The following is a 17,877-nucleotide window of genomic DNA, read 5'->3' on the forward strand; positions in this document are numbered from 1 at the left end:
ACCAGCCTTCAGCTTAATGAACTGTTTGCCTTGGATATCACTCGACTTGGATGCCTCTGGTTTTCTGAGCTGGATGATGTCCAGGATTTCTGTCTGTATGTTCTTCACTAAGTAGTCCAACAGACCTTACCTGCTCTCAGATCCCCTAAATCAAAGGTCTTTCTTCAGCTAAGGTAAGACTGAACATGATTTTCAAACCATCTTGGTCCGGATGAGACAGTTTTTGTATTGGGAAGTTCTCTGATTGTTGCCACACCAAAATCGCTCTATTTTGGGCATCCCATGCTATGAAGGTCTCCCCATCCCACAGTGTGCTTCCCTGTGGTACTCGTTAGCCCTTCTGGCTCATCAGAAGGGCACTATTAAGAGAAGAAAGCATGCTTATCTGACTGAGCAGACTAATTCTCTGCCTGGTGTTCCTTTGGAACTATACTCTTCCCTTTGTTCTGGTCTCCTGGAATTATTCATCGAACCTGAAGAAAATTGATTTCCCTCTTAGTGAAGATACACTTAGCAGCAGTAATGCTATATTATGTTCTAGCACTGCTATTTCCATTGTTCTCTTAGTCTGTGGTTTTAAAATGTCTAAAAGGATGGGTTCAACTGTTCCTTTCCCAAGGGATGCTTGTTTTAGAGTAGGACTTGAATTTTTCTTCTCGGAACTCTCATTAATCTGTGCTGTGAGCACTTGCTTATTTCTGTGGAGACAGTATTTCTTATGGTGATAATTTTTGCCCACGTTGGTAGGGGGAATTCAGGCCACTGGTTTGCCTCAACTCTGTGCAAAATTATTCTTTAGGGACAGAGCAACACTTGCATTTACTGTGATAAATTCTTTAGACAATTTTCTAATTCTATCTTAATTTATCTGAACTTTTTTGCTCTAGGGATAACTTCACTGTGGTTGGAGTGGAGTTTTATGGTAGGAAGGGAGTCTCTCTTTTAGCTGTCAAAGAAATAAGGCTTTAATACAGTCCCTGAGGCTGACAGACACAGACAACTGTTTAATTTGAAAGACTGTGTCAAGATTACTTTTGAGAAAACCCAGATGGAGCATCCTGGTACAAGCCGGGTGCACTCTGGGGGACTTCAAGCTACCTGTTTTCTTTGAGGAGAAAGTCTCTCATATGCATTTGACCTGCAGTCAACTGAAACTTCATTTACATCTTTAAAGAAGTTACAGTGCCAAAAGAGTGCTTCAAGGTCATATGGATCTTGGCACTGCAGTCTTCCATACTTCATATGAAGGATGCTGAGTATCACACCTGGGTTTTTATGTTGTATTTATTTACATCTTGGAATCATTTTAAGGTATCATTTGAAGACAGAAGAAGAAGCTGTTTATGCACTGGCTAACTGGTGTTAAGAAGTGCAATGCACTGTGCATCATTTCCCAGCCTTTCCTTTCTCAGAATGACGCTGGATCTGTGCTCCCTGGTTGTTCCCCTTCCATGCAATATGAGCTGAGCTGCAGAACATAAGAATTTTCTGAAAGAAAAATATTTGGGGGGCCTTGAAAGAAAGAGCACATGTGCACCCAATAGTATGAATGTATGTGTATATACATATATATATATATGGACTGCATATGTTAAAATTCCTGGTAACTTTAATCTCCTTTTACATGTTTCGTTGTTTTTGAAAAGAGCTTAAATTACACCATATGGTCTTTATGAGTACAGATGTCCTCTTGTCTCTGAAAATACATGTCTTAGATCTACTTTTACTATAATAATGCTGAATGTATTTTGTGGAGTGACTTTACTATGTTAGTATGTTTAAGAGAGAATTAATGGCTGCACTGCGTCTTCTAAAACCAAAATAGAACAAGCAAAACCGTATTTAGATTGGTTCTTTACCCTGGAAGAAATGTCATTTCAAATTGATTGTTCAGCAAAATTATAATCTAGAATTCACAATGTTAAATTTCTGGAATGGCTTTGATTTTTTTTTATTTTTTATTTTTTTATTTTTTGTCTGTCTTTATATTTTCATTTCAGTAAGTCTCAGCAGTTTTGTACCACGACATAACTTTCTAAGCATCGATCTGCCAGTGGTGATAGAGACGTTTTGCAAGTATCCTTTGAAGTATGTTTGTTCTTTAAAGACAAGAAGGAAGCTGTATAGAATTTGGTGACCCTGCAAAATTTCAGTTGGCTATCATTTTAGACAGGATGCTCTGAAACATTTCTGTAGAGTTTTGACATATTTATCCCATCTCTGCATTGATTATTGTCTACGTGCCAAGCCCCAAATGCAATCTCCCACTTCCTTGTGCTTAGCAGGATATTTTTGGTCAGCTTTTTTTTTTTTCTTTATTATTCCTTGACAGTGATTTTTAGCAGTTTTGACAAGAAAGTCAAAGTAATCCTGAATTTATGGCAGGACAAATGTTATTGCTAGCTTTGCTAGGTCAGAGTTTTATTAAAACCTTTCATGAGCCATCATGGTCAACTAAGTGATAGAGTATATTTGTTCATTTTCACTCTTGTTGATAGTGGTGTTTTTTTTTTTATCTTCAGTAGAAAATTTTTCTGTTTAAAAAGCAGAGTAATAGTGCATTTAAACATGCTTATTAATGAATGAGATTGTATATATGCACAAATAAAGGCTAATGGGCTTGAATATGACTAATCTAAGAATGCTTAGCCTTAGCAAGGCTTTACCAACCATAGAAATTATCTACCCTTACTCATTTCACATGCACTTGCACGCAGAGAAATTCACTTAACTTTTCTGGCTAACAGTTAAATAGGAGGGAGGCCAGATTTTCAATCATATTTTAGCCGTTTACTTACTCCAGTAAGGGAGTGCTTTGGAAAATATTCCTAATCATTATTTCATACTTAGATCATAGCTCTATAATACCTTCTTACCTCAGGCATAATGTCAGATCTATAACCTTGCTCCAAAACCACACAAGGCAAGGGAGGAAGATGGGCATATAAAGCATGGTTTTGCTGTCTCCTGCTCCTATCTGAGTTGTGAAAAGGACAGTATTGTTAAAGCATCCAAAGCTAACGCTTGTTTTTCACTTAAAAACATGAACTGATAAGGGCAGTATTCTGAGCCATTATGTTATGGTGTAAAACTCATTGTCCTTATATAATTTCCATGAAATAGAATGGCAACTTAATGTTTCTCCCTGTACACTAGATATAAAAAATGTATTTTTTGTTGATTTTGGTTTTACATTTTCTTGGATTTTATTAATGGACCTTAACTACTGTCAATCAGATACCTAATTTCACTGTCAGGAGCACTGGCAGTTATCAATGCTGTACCCTGCTTCGCTTTGGATGGTCAGTGGATATTAAATTCTTTCCTGGAAGCCACTCTGAGCTCCTTGATTGTAGAAAAACAAAACAGAGAGCTTGTTGGCTTTTTAATTTTGCTTGCTGGGAGTGCACTTTTGGCTGCCAATGTTGCACTGGGACTTTGGATGGTTACAGCACGATAAGACACCGGATATTCATCAATCCTTGTATTACATGGACGTAATGAATCTAATGCCTTTTAAAACTTGTTCAGTACTCAGATTGAAATAATTCCCTTAAAATGACACTGAAAGAACAATCGCTAGAGGCTCCTGATGTAACTTAAATCTGTGCAGTGTTGTGTCTGTGGTCTTGGGAAGAATAAGAGAAAGAAGCAAGAACCTTTTAATGTACCACTTAAGCACTGTATTAATTTTAGGGAAGTTCCATTGTAAAACTTCACTGGAAAAACCTGATTTATTAACTTAAATCTCAGAATAAGGGAATTATTTGGCCTCAGACATTTGTAAAGTGGAAAGAGAAAACACTTAAATCTTATAATTTGAATAATGTAAAAAAAAAATGTGGGCTCTGATTGTTTCTCAGTCAGTGTTATCTTGAGTGCCTGTTCTGCTTTTCAATCTGGTGTTCTACCAAATGGGACTCTTAGACACCTTGAAGTCTTCATCTCAAAATGGTGTAAAACTAAGTAAATGGTTGCCATATATTAATGAGAGAGAGGCCATATGAGTTAGTATCTTTCCTTTACAGCTGGCCAAAATGACTGGAAGCATATTGTCCTCAGGATGTAGAGGGGAAATGCCAGTGTCTGTTGAGAATGAGGTATGTGGGAGGATAACAAAGCCCAGGTGTCTGTGTTACTTAGGCATTTGGTTGCATATTACTCTGCACAGCTGAAGATTTCATAAAGGCAATATTTGTCAACAATAACTAGACCAGTAACTGAAATTTAATTTTTCAGTGCTATAGAATGCTGTGCAAAATTATTGCTGAGTGATAATATTTGTGTCCTTTTACTCAGAAAATAATACTGCATACAGTTAAAAGTGAAATCTGTTGTTTTTATAGTGTCTGTCTTCTGATGCTATGCATGCTGTACGCCTGGTAACTCACTGACATTTCTCTGTCTTTCAACGGGTTGCTTTCCTGTGCTGTAATTGAAGTGTTGTTGAAGCTGCTCTGGGATCAGGATTGTTTAGAGGAAGAACATGATTCTGAATCTAAGTTTTCTAACACGTGGTTTTGCTTTCTGAAGTTATTGTGGACCATATATTTGTTTTTAAATGAGCAATGGAAGAGGAAACTGTTTTGCTGACTCAAGTATGTCTGACATATTCTGAAGCCCTTTAAATCTGTAATGTTTGGTATCTCAGTAGGATTGTACACTGACCATTGTGTCCTCCTATTTTGTATAAATCAGATTTATTGAGACACTTGTCTCAATACAGGCTCATATTTCAAATAATGCTGCTCTGGTTTGGAAGCCTACATATTTGAAATATGGAAGTTTTGGAAAATTACCTGCAGCTTCTATCTCACCCAGTGCTCCCAACAGGAGCTTCTGCAGCTCAGAGTTCCTTTAAGGAGATGGCCTTTCCATTCATGAACTTAAGTGGAAGATAAGTTAATGGGTAATGGCCTGCAGGGGTTGTGAGGCGTTCATCATCAGCTAAAACACATTATCTTGGTGCTAGAGCCATAAGGGTAATTTTAACAGCAGGGTTGAGCCCTATTCCTGGTGCTGCTGCATGGATACTTAATTCTGATATTGACATTTGCTTACTGATGTGTTACAGTATTTTTGCATAGTAGCCTTTGCATAAGCTGGGCCTCCTGAATTCAGCTTTGTGGGATGGCAGGCCCGTGCCTCTGATTTTCAGTTGTTTAAGCCTAGGCATCTGAATAAATCCTTCAGCCAATTCAGTGTGAGTTGGTCCTCCTGGGGACTTCAGAAGTCATCAAGTGCAGGAAAGGAAAACAGAACTATTACAAACTGCCAACTGGCTTCTTAGGAGCCACCAGGAAAAGCCTAGATCATTGTCACTTTCAGTAGCTTGCAGAAGATTCAAAGTAGCAGTTTCTGATGTGCCTTTCTTCCCTCTCTCCGTAAGCAGCAGTGACATGAGCAGCCTGGTTCTTACAGAGGCTGGAGCTAAAGTTATGTTCTAGAAGGCTGTTCATTCACCTAAGTAGCTGCTTACTAATCTGAGCTCTTCTTTTCAAGCACCATTCCAGTTTCCAAGCACCATGCCAGTTTCCACTGTCTCTGTTTCTTGTCCAATCGATAGTGCACAAAATGAATTTGCACTCTAGTGCAATTTAATAAGACCAGATATATTAGCTTTTCAAAAAAGATACTGTTTATGTATCAGAGTTGTAAAGCTATCTTAATTTCTAGAGGAATAACAAATGCATCTATAGTGATTTCAAAAATATCCAATGAAAAGCATTTCAAGTTTGATTTATATATTCATGCTGACTCTAGCTGCTTGGGATGATCCGTTTTGCATAATAACTCCTCCTGGAGATCAAAGAGAAGTTGTTTTTAAATAATACATACATTGCATCTACTATATGGATGCTAGCAGATTGTTCCTCGTCATCTAATGTGCTACAAAACATGATTTAACAAATGAAAAATCCTATTGATTTCACTTTGTGATCTCTGAAAATCGAACTTGGACTAAGTTGAATTTCAATCTGAAAGTTTTACCTCATAATCAAAATGAGGGTAGAGAAGACTTGTTGATCATGGCTTTACCAAAAAGAGACAAGCTAGTACACTGTTAAGGCCATGGATAATTTCTGTGGTAGAGGTCAGTGATGTAAGGGTTTTAAAATAATTTATGGGTCTATTTCTCTGTTCTACTGCATGGGGTTTGATTTAGGTAGGTGTAGGTACTTTGAATCAAGGGTTTAAGCAAACTGAGATCACTTTGGTGACCCAGCACGTACCTTAGATTAACTGTGGAAAAAGGTAATGGCTAAGGTGGACCATTCTCTGAAGAAAAAGTTGTTTAGTGGATCCATTTTATTATCCTATAATCTTAATGTATGCATTGCATTCTGTAAAGCAAGTGCCATTTTTTACCTACATACAGTTATTGGAATGGTTGGTTTTGTTTTATTTTGTTGCTACTCTTTTTTTGTTTGTTTAGCAAGGGAGAACACAGAAGGGCACATCATGTTCTGCATGATGCCTTTTTATTCTGGGTTATTTGCAATGTTTCTTCTATTTATATTTTTATAAAGACTAAAAGGCAATCTTTCTTTAAAATGAAATCTTTTTCACTTCTCATAATTAGCCTCCCAGAATAGAGCTTATTCTGTAATAAAGAATATATCGATATTGTTATAGGGGTTATTTTCTCAAGTGTAAAACAGAACGCTCTTAATGATTGGATGAATGCTAGTATTTATATATATACAATTTTTAAAAATCTGTATCAGATGGAAGAAGTAATGTCAACATTGGGAAGTGTTGTACATAGTTTTTACTTGAAAATTGTCAGAATTCTATAATTGTAATCAATTATTGTTCTGATTTGTTGTTTTTATTTTAAGGAGACTTTTTTTTTTTTTTAATATCAGCAAGGACTTCCATAGCATGGTCTCATAATGCATGGTGTGACAATGATGACAGGTAACTTCTTAGAACATAGGATGTTACACGCTCATTGCTAGCTTTGAAGTTAAAACCAGCTTGCTTCCTTGTAAGTTAAATCGAAAAACTTTGCTAGGGAAATTGCAGACAAACCTGCAGATTTTTCAATCCAAAGTTATGAGCTGGATGAGCTGGAGTGGAAAATGTGTTAACTCGCTCTTTTATTACAATGAAACAACCAACTGTATTAACAATTACATTTTTAAGTGGTCATTCTAATTTTTTGTCTATGTGTGTATATACAGAAATACATATAGTGGATACGTATAGAGCCACAGTTTGTATTGCTGCTTTTTCAGAGATAACAGAGCTGTCCTCCATATTCCGCAATGCAGGTATTTTTCTTTCTCTTTATGAATTCCCTGACTCTTTCTGGATTTTAAAACTGGAGCTGTGCTCTCCTCCCTTAACTGATCTGTAGGGATTTCTTACTGAAAGACATGTGATGGACATAATGTAACCACAGCTGCTTAAGTTTGATTCAGCTGATGTTCAAAATGCATTTCCTGCTTTATGAGAAGCCTCAGCTATAGGCACAGTAAATAAAGATTTCCAAAATGGTTAAAAGAGGTCAAATTTAGAATCTATCACTCTCTCACTGCTGCTGTTTGTGCTATTCAGAATGATAACTGGTATGAATGAGGCTGTGCAGAATATACAGAAGAAATTTTAGAAGGGCAGACCTTTCTACGGCATCAGACTGTCCCAGGTTTCTTGATTACCTTGCTGAAGGATGTATTTTGTTCAGTTCAGAGTATCACCAATCCAAGTTTGCCATTTCCTACATGTTTTACAGAATGATGCCATATAGCAAGTAGTTGTTTCTAGGTGGTGTTTTGTTCTTTTTTCTTTTTTTCTTTTCTTTTTTTTTTTTTTTTTTTAATGATTTATCTTTTGTCTGAAAGGTATGAATTTGTATCTGGATATCATTTGTGACAGATGAAGAAGAGCTATAATGGTTTATGTAGCCTAAGCTGCATTTGTTTTAAGAAGTTGTGATTTTAACTCTAGAAATGCATTTTTATTTGAAAAAAAAAAAGCATTCCAGACACTTGCATTCACATTAATTCCCACAGGTAGTCCTGTCTCACTTTGTGAGCAAGGAAGCTAAGTGTAACTCAGGTAAGATTTGTTATTTTATACCCTTTTATCCTGAAATGTGTGTAACACTACATCCAGATTTGTTACCTATTGTGGCTGAGTTACCTATGGTGCATTTGCTGTATTAGTGAAGCATCTGGAAAGCATTGTTGTAGGATCTGCCACCAACAGTGAACCCAGTGTGAAAGGATAGGAAGAAGAAGCAAGATAAAACACTGCAATTCTGTTCATTGCATTTGCATTGGCATGAAACATGGGGGGAAAAAAAAAACAAAAACAAAAAAAAACCACCCCGAACCTTGTAATTAACATTTCAGAGCATGAAGATACATCTACTAGCCCTTTGTTAAATCATTCAATGAGCGGTGCTCCAACTTCCTTTTTTTATACTTTGTTGGTCCATTGATAAGTGTGCACTGAATGAATGGATGAGGTATTTGCAGCTTACTGAGTAAAAATGGTCTTGGATATTTCTCACCTGTAGATGTTCATCCAGGGTTTGTTTTGCAGCGTCATGCTGCAATTGACCTTCACTGACAATTAGTTCCAAAGTTCAAAGGCTATTTCCAAGTCATCACAAGAGAAATGTAGTTTCTTCCTTTTCCAGTTGTGTGTTAATGTTTTCAATTCCTCTTTTCTGTCCAGAACTCTGGTTTTAGTTTTCATATGCTCTTATCTGAAGTCTGCCAATGGAATAGGTATTGTTCTGAAACCCACTGATGTTTTTTCCTCTGCATAGCCTTATTTCTCATGCTGACTCACAGCTGTGGAATGTTAGATTTCTAGACCCTTTGTTCCCACTATGCATTGTTCATGATCACTTTTAAAAAGAAAAAAAAAAAAAGCTTCATTCTGAAAATGTCAGTTAACAAATAGTATGTAGAACTTTGAATAATGTATTGTGTTTTTTTGTTGTGTTCTTTTTCTCTGTTTAATCAACCAAACAATAAGTATTGTTTTCTGTGTGTGATAAATGTATCCTGCAAAGAAATTCATTGTTTGATTGTGAATGTGCTTAAATCTGTTTTTAAAAATAAGGTAAAGTGACATAATTCTTTATTTATGGCAGTTACTATGTTCTTTCTCCTACATTCTTATGCTCTTCTCGTACATAATCTGTATTCTCTATCTGGGTACCAAAAAGCTTCCCCACTACTCTTCTTAGTATTTGACCACCTCCTAAAATTAATAATACTGCCAATTTGCTTTTTCTTACTTACCAGTTTATCACAGTAATAGTTAGGTTTATACTAGAAGTGCATCCAGAGGGACATCTGCACACTGTTCCTGAGCAAAGCTAACTTTACTGTAATGTGCCCAAGGTACACAATGACCATCTTCTAGGAGCACAACCCTCAGTCTTGGCTACCTCCTATATAATTCGTCTCTTCTTGCATTGTGGACTTCTGTTGGCTTGTTTTATGCTGACATATTTGACATGGGATGCCGTCATTGAGGTAAGTGGAACCCCTTCTCTGGGTGTTAAGGCCAGTCTTATGCAAGGAATTTAAATCTCAGCTCTTTGAATGACATTAGGATGATGCTATGTGTCACAACCTTTAAGTTGTATGTACAAACGAGTGCAGAGCAGGGCATATATCCATACATAGCCAGTTCTTGCTGAGTTCCCCTAGGCATCCAGATGCCATCAGAGGCTGTGCTAGCACGGCATCCCCAGAGTGTTCAGCCTTATTTGGAGATGAAGCTTTTTCATTCTTTGTCTTGAGCAAACTCATCTAGAGATAGATAGCCAGGTTATTTGTACTGACAACTAAATTGTCCTTTGTTGCTTATTGGACAAGCAGTTACTTTATGCAAGCAAAGCTGTTTCAGCAAGCACAGCTTTGTTCCCAGATAACAGATTACTCTGGGAAATAGGCACAAAGCACAAATCACAGACCCATTGGGAGGATTTCCTAGATAGGCTTGTGTGCAATTTTCTCAATTCTTGCACAAGGAGATGACTTTTTTTTCTTACTGATGTTTAAGTTTCGGGTCAACAGTTCATTTTTTTTCTTCAACATTTAAGCGTCTATGGTCCTGTAATTTTTCAGTTGATTTTGATAATGTTATCTGATTATGTTATTATGTGTGTTCTGTAGTCTTGAATAAAGTCAGTGGTGTATTCATGGCATCACAAGGAATGATGCCTTAATCACTAATATAATTTGAGGATAATATTTAGAAAGGAGTACTCTATCAATGTGTCTCATTTCTAGCTTAATATAGTTCTTTTTAGTGAGCAGAAGCATTCCTAAACATGTTAAATGTGGGGGTTGAAACTAGATGGTCTTTAAGGTCCCTTCCAGCCTATGACACCAAGTTGTGTGGAAGTGTCGATCTGCCTGGGGGTAGCGAAGCCCTACAGAGGGATCTGGACAGGCTGGAGAGCTGGGCTGAGGCCAATGGGATGAGGTTCAACAAGGCCAAATGTGGTTCTGCACTTTGGCCATAACAACCCCAGGCAATGCTACAGGCTTGGGGCGGTGTGGCTGGAGGACTGCGTAGAGGAAATGGACCTGGGGGTATTGATTGATGCTCAGCTGAACATGAGCCGACAGTGTGCCCAGGTGGCCAAGAAGGCCAATGGCATCCTGGCTTGCATCAGGAATGGTGTTGCCAGCAGGAACAGGGCAGTGATTGTGCCCCTGTACTCAGCTCTGGTGAGGCTGCACCTCGAGTACTGTGTCCAGTTTTGGGCCCCTCACTGCAAGAAAGACATTGAGGCCCTGGAGCGGGTTCAAAGAAGGGTGACAAAGAAAATAATATTCACAAAGTATAAGCAGCAGAGCAACTCAGGCTTCTGCTAACTCTTACCCTTTCTCTCTCTCTTTAGCCTCAAACAGATGTGGGTCCATTGTTTACTCTAACACTCAGGGCTGCAGTGTTGTTGAGATTGTATTCAATGCTCTTACTAATTCTGCATCTCATTCTCTGTATCTCTAATTATTTTTTGGCATCTACCTTTTTTTAGTCTCTTTTAAATGTAGCAGTGGCTCGATACTGTCTAACCACCACTTCTGACAGTCTTGGAAACACATGGTTGCGCATCTTGTTTCATTTCCCCCAAAAGGAATCATTTAAATGAAAACAAGAAACTCCTCTTCCCCTTCCCCCCCCCCCCCCCCCCATTTATTATCCTTTTTACTTGTTATTGCACTGGGAAAGTACCTATATCTTTGTCCCTTCACAGCTCTATGAGGATCTCTATTAAAATATTACCTGATATTTTTTTTAAGTGTATATTCCTCTGAGCCTTTTGCATTTGATGCAGTTACCCACACAGACATCTGGTGTGGTCTGAGATATCCTAAGGTGTTCTTAGGTTAGTAATTTGACTTGGAACAAGGCTCAAGTTTTGATACTCATCCCCTGCTTGTCTCCATTTGTTTTCTTTTGGTTTGGGTTGGGTTCTGTTAGTTTCTTGGTTGGTTTAGGTGAGGTTCTGTTGGTTTCTTCTAAGACCTATGCATGGGGCTGGCAAATGGGGCTCTATAGGAGATCAAAGACATCCTGGACCAGCAGCTGGATACTAGGAGGGCTACCTGAGGGCATTTTGTATCATGCCAGATGGTTACATGTGGGCGAGAAAACAAGCCTGACTGATCATTTCCTTGGATTTCTTTCCTTTTTGACTCATTAATTAAATTGGAAAATGGGGCTTGAGTGACTTTTATTTGACATATGTCCAAGGTTTTCTAATTTTGCACAGTAATGCTATTCATAGGAGTTACAGGAAAAAAAGACATGCATTCTCCTGCTCTGGACCTTAACCCTGGAAGCAGCAAAAAATGAGTACAGCAAGAAAAAGGATACTTTATTTTATAAAGAAAATACTATTTATCTCCAGCTATGGACTAGCAGACATGCACAGACCTACAGAGGGTGAAAGAGACCGGATGGAGACAAGGCTGCCCTGGGAGAATGCTACAGCACTGTGCATGGCTTCTTTTTTCCTTGAAGGATCAAAGAAGTGGAGATTCAGTTAGGAATGGGATAAAATCAGGAAAGGAGTGTTGCAAGGAGAAGTGGTTTGTTCATTTACAGTGTTTTTACATCAGAAAAAGCATGCATGTCTCACAAAGAGAGCATAATATCAAGCATTTCTGGAGCCAACTTGCAGATAGCACTGATGGATTTCCATTGCTGGCAGCTACATGCCATGCACTAAGGCCAGGGAGATGATGAAAGCCTGTACTTCCCTGGTGGTTTAGGATATCTATCTAGCTCTGAGGGCTGGCGCCCTGCTCGCTGTGTATGGATTGCACCTGGTCACTCTTTCAGTAGCCTGACTGTGAGATTGGAACTCTTCTCCTGTTTTCTCATTCCTTCTCCTGCACAAGTTGACCTCACAGGTGCAATTACTCAGAAAAATTAATCCACTTTTACAATGTTTAGCCCCTTGGCTTTATTTTTACTCCTGCAGCTATTTGAATAACTAGCATAAATGAGGCCGAACCACCTGTATCTCTATCATCGCTGCACGATCAGCAGTTAGATTATAAGCACACATTGCAAACCACACATTCCTCAGTACTTACCACTGTTTTTACCAACAAACTTCTTTTTTTTTTTTTGATAACTATTTGCTGTTCTTCATTTTCTTCATTAATTATCTGGATATGAAAATACCAAAAGCAGTTCTGAAGAAAGCAGAGTAACTTAAAAAGGGATTGCTTTTAGCATGTGTAAATGGACTGGATTAAAAAAAAACAATATATATCATTTCAAAATGTGATATTAAGTATGATACTAAACGTGATAAATTACTCTGTTTGCCTATAAGTGATTCTTCTGGTTCCTCCCCTGTACTCTACCGATTCAAATGCAAATTACATCTTTTATAGCTGTAGCTGAAGACATTAGGGATGCAGCCAGACTGAGTCCAGATTTGGTGAACTGAGCTCATCATAGGAACAGGGAGAAAAACTTGATAGAGAAGGTAGCTGACTGAGAAGGGAATCAGGAAACCAAACGTATGGTGTGGTGAAACAATGGAAAGAATCCAGGAAATGAGTGGACATGAGGATTAAAAAAAACAACAACAAAAAAACCCCACCAACTTTTATTATTAATTACAAATGCATAAGAAAGTAGCTTGAAAATCTGCCTTCTTCTAGATCAAAAGCGTGCTTTGAAATGCAAAACATACCTTTTTTCTTCTGCCACAGATCTGTATGTACACACAGATGCTAATTTGATAAGCATTTGGTTAGCTTCTGCTAGTCTTAATTATTACCAGCTTAGATAAAAAATGATTGCTAGTGGCCTGAAAAGGCTGTGAAATACATAGGCTGTAGCTGCAGGGAAGGAAATGGTTTTGTCAGGTCCATAAATAAGAGCTTGCAATGAAAAGAAGTGCTTGAGCAGCTATGTGGGGCCATCTAGCTGGGCAAGCCACTATGCTATATGTTCCCTGTGTGACCATCAAATAGGAAGGGCTGAAATCCTAACAGTGAAACTTGCCAGGCCTTATGCAAGGAATCCCAGGTTGGGATTGTACTTGCCCTGAGGCTAATGGGTCTCCAGAACTCTTCAGCCCTGCCTCTACACGTGTCCGGCCTGCTGCAAAGTCTGGGGATGAAGCAGAAAGCATGTCTTTAGTGTGAGGGTGATGGACAGCTTGTGGGGTCATCTTCTAGGAGATACCTGAAAGCCACATGGTCATGGTCCTGGGCACCTGCTCTGGTTGTCCCTGCCAGAGGAAACAGCCTACGGAGATCCTTGGCACACTTTGGTCCTAAAGGCTTGCTGAATCTTTTGCTCTAGAGGCTTAACTGACCTGTTCAGTGCAAAAGCATTCCACAAAATGCAGAGTGGTTACATCTGCTGCCTGCACAGGTGAGAATGGGATACAGCAGGTGGAAAACATTCTGGATGTGATCCAAAACCTACTCAGTGACCCACTGTTCAGACTGTTCATATAATGACATTGTCAAAACAGCAGGCGTGGCCTAGCTATAATTCATAGGACAGAGCTGTCTTCAGGAAAGTTGTAAATTCTGTGTGATTCTTGGTTGTTTGCTTTTTAACCATGCTATTCACGACCATTACTGCTAATATCATGCAGCAGTGTGAGTGGGATGCTTCCCCTACAGTAAGGTAGAGATCACGTGAGAACAAACTTGTTGGAGAGGAAGAACTGACTTATATTGTCAGTTTTGAAAGTTTGGGGAAATGGTTACTATTATTTTAAAGAGCAAAAATGTTTTAATATTTGAGTAACCATTCTGCTTTTCTCCAATATTTATGAAATACCTTTTCTCTATCTAAAAAACTGTAATTCCCTTACCAGCTTAGACCTTGATGTGAGGAGAAACTGTAGCAAGCTCAGTCCTGATAAAAGTTTGCTGTTCTCCAGTTGAAAAGAAAGTCATCTCTCTTAAGAACAACCTAAATAACCAGGCAGTCAGACATACAAAGCTAGAAATTTCTGCTCGTGCATGCCAGATTTTGGAATGTCATGCTGTGAAGTCTGACACTGCAATCAGATTGATATACCTGGCTCACAGGTCTGAATTAAACCAAACCTGTGTAATAAGCCCTTACTATGATGCTTACATGAATATACAGCCAAATAATGCATGAGTAGTAAGTCTGTTATCAAATGCAAAATAAAAAAGACTCCATCTATCCATGCTCACCATATACGCAATCTGGCTACACTGAGGTCAGTGGGAAAGATCTAGTTCCTGCGTGGAGAACAATATCGAGTTTTAAAGTGAAAATGGAATAAGATGACCCGCCAACTGAAGAATGGGATCTGCCGCAGAAGAAAAATAGTTTGCTTCCCAATTTCTTTAATTTACAGAGTGAAGCAATGATTTTTTCTTGCTTCTCTTGCTACGGTTGATTAGTTTTATAATGACCCTCATCTGTGTGCTGTAAGACAGTGGCCTGTTCTTCAAAGCACATCTTGTAAAAGTTACAAGGTCATGAAGCATGAGGACATGGCAGTCAAATTGAATCACAGTTTTCCCTGCTTTGGACTTCAACAAGTTTTCAGGGCTCTAGGTCTTCTGGATGTGGTGCTCAGAGAAGAGGAATTCAGGGACTTACTCACACCTGGCCAGAGTCACTCACTTTAGTCATCTGGATAACCATCTCCTCCCTCTATAGCCAGTAAAGAGATGTCATCTGATGAGTACTCACATGTAAGTGCTCCCCTCCCAGTGTACTATTAGACACAGCCCAAGTACTGTAGTCTAGTAATAAAATTGCACTTCCTACATATGCATGTATCATTAAAACCACTGAAAAATGGAACCATAGAATTGTTCAAGTTAGAAGAGACCCTTAAAATTGGACCGCCTGGTCCAACTCCCCTGCAATGAACAGGGACTCCTACAGCTGCATCAAAGTGCTCAGAGCACCACTCAGCCTGACCTTGAGAGTCTCCAGGGATAGGGCATCCATTACCTCTCTGGGCAACCAGTGCCAATGCCTCACCACAACCATTCTAAAAAACCTCTTTCTTACATCCAGTCTAAATCTCCCCTCTTTTAGCTTGAAACCATTGCCCCTTGTCCTGCCACAAAAGACCCTTTTCTCCATCTTTCTATAAAAATCATAGCTGAGGGTTGAAAAGCCAACATCCTTGCTAGAGCAGGTTACCACTGCCACATTCACTGCAAGTGTAACACTGAATTTACAACTTCCTGCCTTCTGCCTTTCCCAGCAATGTCTCCATCTTGATTTCATCATCTCACTAACAGATCCTGAACCACTTCACAGAGTTGCTTGTATCTGCCTTCTTTAGTCAGTAAAAATTCATTTTTTATATGAAAAAGTAAGAATTCCTCAACAACCTATTTCTACACAGTCTGGGAGGAAAGAAAGAAGGAGAAAGGCATCTGTGTGTTTTACTCCTGATTTTAGGAATAATATTTGTCAACCTTTCTGTTCTTTATATCTTTTTAAAAACTGTGACTGTGAGGGGATGACTAAGAAGGACTGTTCATAGAACTACAAGTCAAGGCCTAATTGCATTCAGTTGGCCAGCTGTGGCATCTATTTGAACAGCTGCACTTCTGGCTCGAGTTTATAAGCTGCTTATATATACCAGTATTTATGCCTTCATACAATACCTTGCTTAATGCTTTATCTCCCTCAAGGGCATTAGGGAAGTTAGGGCAAAACACGGATCCTTGGTGAAAAGCAGTTTGCTTTAAAAGGAAAGAGTTTGGTTTTTTTTTTGCAGTGAATATGCACCATATAAAGATTTTTTAATATTTTGCCAATGCCTCTTATTGCCTTTATTTGAACTGTAAATTCTCTAGGAGGAAATTCTCTCTTCCATTGTGAGGCTGTAACTCAGTTTGGAGAATATGGCCTCCAGGTACTGAAATGAGGATGGTTCAAGAGTGGTGTGCACTGGAAAGATTGGCTTCCGGAATAGAGACATTCACCCTTAAACATGATCTCTGTCACACAGCCCAAAGCCAAATAGCAGTAAGCATTTCAAAAACTATTCTGACAAGAAGTCAGCAAGAGAACAGGCAAGCAAGAAAAGGAGGTTGCAAACAGCAGAGAAATCAGAAATCACTGGAGTGAAAAAGGACTAGCAGCAGGAGAGGATGTAAATGGCTGGCATCAAACTGCATGAATTATGGCCTGGGATAAGAAGATGGAAAGCAGAAAGATCTGAAGACAAACAGAAAAGTCTAGCAAATGACTGCAGAGTTTGAATGATAGACCAAGAAAGTTCCATTGATTTCTAAATAGCAGTTCAAGATGTTAAGATGAATGAAAATATTAGGGTGAAATAGGTATCAGAGATATAGACAGAAGGATGGCAAATGAAAAGATAGGCTGGCAGAGGGGAAATAACTGTCAGAGCATTAAAGAAGATCTCCACTGAGCGAAGATATTAAATGATGATCATGCAAAAGAAAGAAGTGAGAATGGACCTGAGAACACAAAATGTTCAGAGCAGAAATGGAAAAGATTACTGAGGCTTGATAAGGGTTAAAGAAAGGTCAGACAGATTTTCATCGCTTTTCCTCCATGCAGTGGCACCTCATCTTTTTTTGTCTTTTTACCTCCTTGTCTTCCTAGCTTCGATTTGCACCACAGTTGTGTGACTTGTTTCTAGCAGATGCTATTTCAAGCAGTTTGAAATGCGACCTCAGGTTTTATGGCAACCTTTTCCCTACCCACCACCTCTTCTCAAGCCATTTCCAGTTCATTCCTGCCACAACTGAAATGCTGCATGATAGCATCTTTGCAAACCCCACAAGAGCAGCAAGGGGCCAAAACAGAATCTCTGCATCTTATTGCTTCTCAGTTTACATTTTTTAAAGTCAGTTTAATCCCACATACTTAGTCCTGTAAGCAAGCAATTTTAGAAAATTAAATAGGAATTTCCCTGTGTGTTTATGGCATGCTCATGATGATAGATTTGTGTTTGCAGTTAAATATTTCCCTGCAGTGTTTACTGATTAAACATTCAAGGCACACAGGGAATGTGACTGTGGGCTTGACTGCAGGCTTGACTGCAAGCCAGCTGAAGAGAGATTTCATTGAATCAGCTGGTTTTTAGAACAGATAAAACAGTCCAGACACTGGTTTGCAAATAAATGTGCACATCTCTATATTACCTTTTGAAGAGGGAGCTCTTTCTTTTATGGACAGGAGCATTTACAAGCCATTTAACTCCTAAATGACTTGTAAATGGAGTATGGAGCAGTTTCACTCTACAGAAGTAAATGGTGTTGGGGTCACCATTAAAACAAGCTGCATATAATACAAGCAATGAAATATGCCATATTTGAAGTATTTTGTATGAATAGAAAGAGTCTGCAAACAATGCAAGCAACAACATTTATTTCCAGA

At 38.7% G+C, this 17,877-nt stretch overlaps 1 protein-coding gene across 5 annotated transcripts in view; it reads left to right on the forward strand.

Moving 5' to 3' along the window:
- MBTPS2 (membrane bound transcription factor peptidase, site 2) overlaps nt 1-6,633 on the forward strand; it is a 32,487-nt gene extending 25,854 nt beyond the window's left edge. For 4 of the 5 annotated variants that reach the window (XM_042867901.1, XM_042867904.1, XM_042867903.1 and 1 more), the window contains exons 10-11: nt 2,001-2,076; nt 3,238-6,633. In XM_042867901.1, coding sequence (XP_042723835.1) covers nt 2,001-2,076; nt 3,238-3,460 — 299 coding nt within the window. In that variant the 3' untranslated portion in view covers nt 3,461-6,633. Of the gene's footprint in view, nt 1-2,000; nt 2,083-3,237 lie in introns of those variants that run through there. The other variant, XM_042867906.1, reaches the window with a different exon arrangement.
- The last annotated feature ends 11,244 nt before the right edge of the window (nt 6,634-17,877 follow it).

Source organism: Lagopus leucura, unplaced genomic scaffold (assembly GCF_019238085.1).
Source record: "Lagopus leucura isolate 7727_CA_CO unplaced genomic scaffold, USGS_WTPT01 Super-Scaffold_100001, whole genome shotgun sequence".
Taxonomy (NCBI): Eukaryota; Metazoa; Chordata; class Aves; order Galliformes; family Phasianidae; genus Lagopus; species Lagopus leucura.